Source organism: Pteropus vampyrus, unplaced genomic scaffold, assembly GCF_000151845.1.
Source record: "Pteropus vampyrus isolate Shadow unplaced genomic scaffold, Pvam_2.0 Scaffold47, whole genome shotgun sequence".
NCBI lineage: Eukaryota > Metazoa > Chordata > Mammalia > Chiroptera > Pteropodidae > Pteropus > Pteropus vampyrus.
In genome coordinates, this window is record NW_011888828.1 from 7,131,780 (window position 1) to 7,136,407 (window position 4,628).

The window sequence follows — 4,628 nt, forward strand, 5'->3', positions numbered from 1 at the left end:
TGAAACCACTCCTCCCACAAAGTTAACTTCGTTAGAGTCATGGCCTTAAAAAATGTATTCTCCAAAAGAATAGAAAGGTGTCTCTGGATAACCCACATATTGCGTGAGTGAGAAGTTCGTGCTGTAAAATGATACTACCTAAATAGCTGCTTGCAATCTTGAATATTTCTGCAGACACAGGTGCTGCTGTGCCAAGGTGATCTTCAGTATCCACCTGTTCACGCATAGGTGAGTGGGTATCTCTGGCTATTATTACCAGGGAGCTTAGGCACACACGATCTCAAAGCAGAGACAGGAGACAGTAGCCACACAAATCGCACCAGAAGTCAGAAGTGCACACTCGTGTAAGAGTTGTCTCTCTGAAAGGTACCATCTCAGAGGCAGAAAAAATTGGCATAAAAATTGTGGACAATCAATGTTGTCTGATCTACTGGGTATATATGTTTACAAGATTAATAAAAACCAGTAAGTCACATTTACTCGTTTAATTACACCAGGGAGGATGAAGCATGAGAATATTACCTCGGTAATCCACTCCAGAATTTAATTTTACCACAACTGGACGTCCAATGATTTGCTTTAAGAAGTCACTGGGGGTTTGCTTCCGCAGACTCATTTTAACAATCCTGATCAGAAATCTGAAAAGGAGCAATAAAGGTAAAGACAAAAGTTAATTATTCAACAAAAGAGCCCTGATGCCCTTAACATACTTATAAGAAATCAAGTGCCAAAGGAGCACGTAGGAGGACTTAACATTATTCCACTGCCTGGCAGCTAACGTGTTTCCAGTACCATGAACCAGATACTAAGCGAAGTGTTTTCCATGCATTATCTCATCAGTCCTCACAACAACCGTATGACATGGCGTCATCACAGAAGATGATGTTTAAAGAGACCCCGCTCAATCAAAATGTCCATTAAACATTCTTTTGAAAATAGCAATGCTTATTTTAGTCCACGTCCACCCACTCGATGATCTAAATTCGAGGTTTAGGAACACTGGAGATTTTCTCAAAGTGACTTTGCATGCTCAGCAGTTTGGGTAAGTTAGAGTGCTAGATTACTGGCTTTTCATTTGTTCAATAAATGTGTTTGTACACACATATTTTCAAGGAAATTAAAAAATGTGTATTCACAGGCTCTGACCTTTAACTTGGGATCCAGAAGAAAATGCCTGTTTAAAGGGCGTGAGTAAACAAAAGTGCTTATAATTCAAGTTAAATGATTTTTTTTAACCAAGAAAAGTCAACAACCTAAGTAACAGAAAATACAAGTTTCAAAAACTGTTCTTGAATTTAGGGCTGTTATTTGAACTATTCCCATTCACTCCATCTCTCCAAGGCTTAAAAAAAATTTTTTTTAATGTGATCAACTGATTATTTTGCTCAGCAAATTTTAATTTAATTTTTCCACTGAACTGCCAGTATTTTTTAGTTACAGTCTCAACAGATAAAACTGAAATTACAACTAGTAATCTGGACAATCATTCATTCAGGACTCAGACCACACAATAATTTTATTTACACTGTTGTGAGCACAAGGAAAACAATTACAAAGTAAATACTGTAACAGATTCAGTACCTTTAATGAGTTTAGTAAAAACAAATCTTCCCATTCATCTATAAACTGCCTTATTTATGTCCTGAACATGTGCTGTTTTTGTGGCTGAATGGCTCTAGAGAGACTATTAACCCTGAAGACCTGATGCAGCCTTGACTCATGAGTCAGGTCCATTTCCTATCAGATGCTAAATCCCATCATGCCAGTTTCTTCATGTACAAGAATGAGATCAAACTAGCTGCTTATTCTATGTTTAAAAAAGAAAAAGAGATGCATCATGATCTGAAAATCTAGTTCACAGCGATATTAGCTATCTTGGGCAAAGTCAAAGTTAATGACAAAAACACAAACCTAGACTATTAGTTAACTGATGGTGTTAGTTATTTCTAAAATGTTATTACTATTATCTTTCCTCATCTTTTTAAAAAGTACATATATTCTTCTTCTAAACTCATCAAAGATCACACATCTGCCATTAAGCCTCATCTTTACCCCAATTAACAATGATTTCTTTTTGAAGGTATTCAACACTTTGAACTTTCATCAGCACCTAAGTGTCAGGCACATAGACTGAGGATGTAACACCAATATGACATGGCCTTGGGCTCTCAGAGTTTACACTCCAAAGGCAAAAAAAATAATAAATGGAGATTAAAAAAAAAAAAAAATTTATGTCCTGGGGTAGAATTATGCATAGAGACTCACTTAGCCCAGGCTTGGCAGATGAAAGGATTTCTGGAGGTGACACCTGAGCTGAATATGAAAAGGAGTCCACCAGAAATCTTAGCAAAGGCACTGGTCAGTGTTTGGGTTCAAGAAACTCTACACTGGCAAGGAGGACAAGCTGCAGCCACAGAAGGGATCAGAGCCATATTCCTAAGGAGCATGGCAAGTCAGGCTCAAAGAGCCTGGGCTTGAGCTGCTAGGTCAATTTCCCAAACACGAATCGTTTGCATCATTTAGAGAGTCTGATTCAGGAGATCTAGGGTAGGGACCCAGGAATCCGTTTGCACAAGCCTCAAAGACTCATAAGCTGGCAAGTATGGGAACTACTGTGATGGTGATAGGGACGCAGGAGGATTTAAGGCAGAAACTTGCATGAGTTCTGCATTCTACTTTAGAGTGGAGATGGGCCATCTCACTTTGTTTTGGCATCATAAAGTTTCACATGTGGTTGTATTTGATATACCTCGTCACCATTCACTCTTCTATATTATCTACTTTTTTTTTATACAAGTCTTTTCTCCCTCAAAAGACTATTAAGCCACATGAAAAGAGAGACTAATACCAAGCTTCCCATTTATTCTTTAGAGCATCTATATTCTGCTAAATCTCTTGAAAAAATATATTTTAAAAGTTATTTGGAAAGAGGATGTTGCTTCAAACACATTTTATCCTTCACTTTAGGAGACCATATCTTTTACATTCATCTTCATTAGCCTTTCTTGGTACTCTCTGTTATTTAATGACTGGCCCATAAATCCATTTTGTATGAGTAAATTGCTCTCGACATCACAATTTTTCCCATCACCTGGCTCACATTATTTTAAGTTTTCATCTTTTAAATTGGATAAGGCAGAAGGAACAGTTCTGACCATTTCTGAAGAGAAAAGCCTCTTGAACCATAAACATGTAAGAGAAAAAAAGCGTCCTTTCTGCAAGGTCACCTTGATAAAATTCTTCCTTCAAACTTAAAGCTCTATGCCTCCTGTCCATCCCCTGACTCCTACTCAGGCTTGTTTTAAATGACCTATTTTCATACATGGCTATTAAGTCAAAGGCAGTGTATTTTCTGTCAGATGCTTTTGAGAGATCCAGTATGAGAACATCTGCAAACTGCCCTGCAGAGATTTTCTTTAGTAAAAGAATGGGGGAGAAAAACCCAATTTTATTCATCCAATTATGTGCCAAGTATTAGAGTCACGAGCAATTCATGCAGTCAACCTGTGAGGTGGTGAGCAGCACTAAGGCTTCATCACAAAGCTGGAACCCTTTCAAAGACACAGCTGCCCTTTTGAATGTCAAGGTTCTCCTGTTAAACCTGGGGAATGGCCAGACAGTGGGAGATCCAGTTGGAGGGTAGCACTGGGGGAGATGGGGGGGTGATACCTAATGTCACGAAGTACTGTAAACCAGCCTGTGAAGAAATATAATGGTCAAACGAAAAGAAATACATCCGATGTGATTTTGAGTTGTCACTGAGCAGAAGACATGCAAATCATTGTTTCTTGGAAATGTTTACCTGTGAACTTTCATTTCTTCTTAGAGTATTTACAGTTTAAGGTAAAAAAATTTGAAAAGCAAAAAACTGCTATGAAACATAACATTACAACCCAAGTAAAACCAGCTTTAGCCCAACACATCAGTGTCTAAGAGGGCATCTGACCTGAGAACAGCTCTCTAAATATCTCCCTCCTTTCCAGCTGACCAGTCTTAGTGGAGAAAATCGTGTTTCCTGAAACCTTTCACCAACAATTTCTGTATTTTATTCTTGCATGTGCTAAGTCCCACAGTAGTTTCTAAGCTTCTCAGGGACAGGGAAAATGTCTTACTCATCTGGTATCCCTGTTACTCAAGCATATTGGCCAAGCCTGGGAAGAGGCATTTAAGGGCAGTGCCAAGAAAAACCTCTGTCTTTTCCCAACTATGGGCAGCGACTAGTACAGTATCATCCATGCATTTAAGCAGCTATCACATAGTAACATCTCTACTACTGACCACTGAAAGAAAGACAAAGAAAACAAATGTGTCCATATTGTCCAAGAACCAGATGCATCCAAATCAACAGATGCTTGATAAAATGCAGATTCCTGAAGCTTACCCCTAGTCAGACTAGTCAGACTCTCTAGGCAAGGGGCACTGGAATTTACATAAAGTTCCCGAAATAATCCCTATAAGCAAGTGGTTCCTGACCAGGGAGATGTTGCCCCTACCCTCAGAGACATTTGAAAACATCTGGAGACATTTTGGATTGTCCTGTATGAGGATGTGGTGATACTGGTTCTTGTAGATAGAGGCCAAGGACGTTGCTTATCCTTCTACAAAGCATAGGATAGCCCTCCATAACA

The 4,628-nt window shown here is 38.8% G+C and overlaps 1 protein-coding gene across 1 annotated transcript in view; it reads right to left on the minus strand.

Annotated features, from left to right (window-relative positions):
* Window positions 1-4,628, minus strand: part of LSM6 (LSM6 homolog, U6 small nuclear RNA and mRNA degradation associated) — an 11,782-nt gene that overhangs the window by 5,283 nt on the left and 1,871 nt on the right. Inside the window, exon 2 of the mRNA XM_011359412.2 lies at window positions 523-638. Coding sequence (XP_011357714.1) covers window positions 523-616 — 94 coding nt within the window. The 5' untranslated portion in view covers window positions 617-638. The remainder of the gene's footprint in view (window positions 1-522; window positions 639-4,628) is intronic.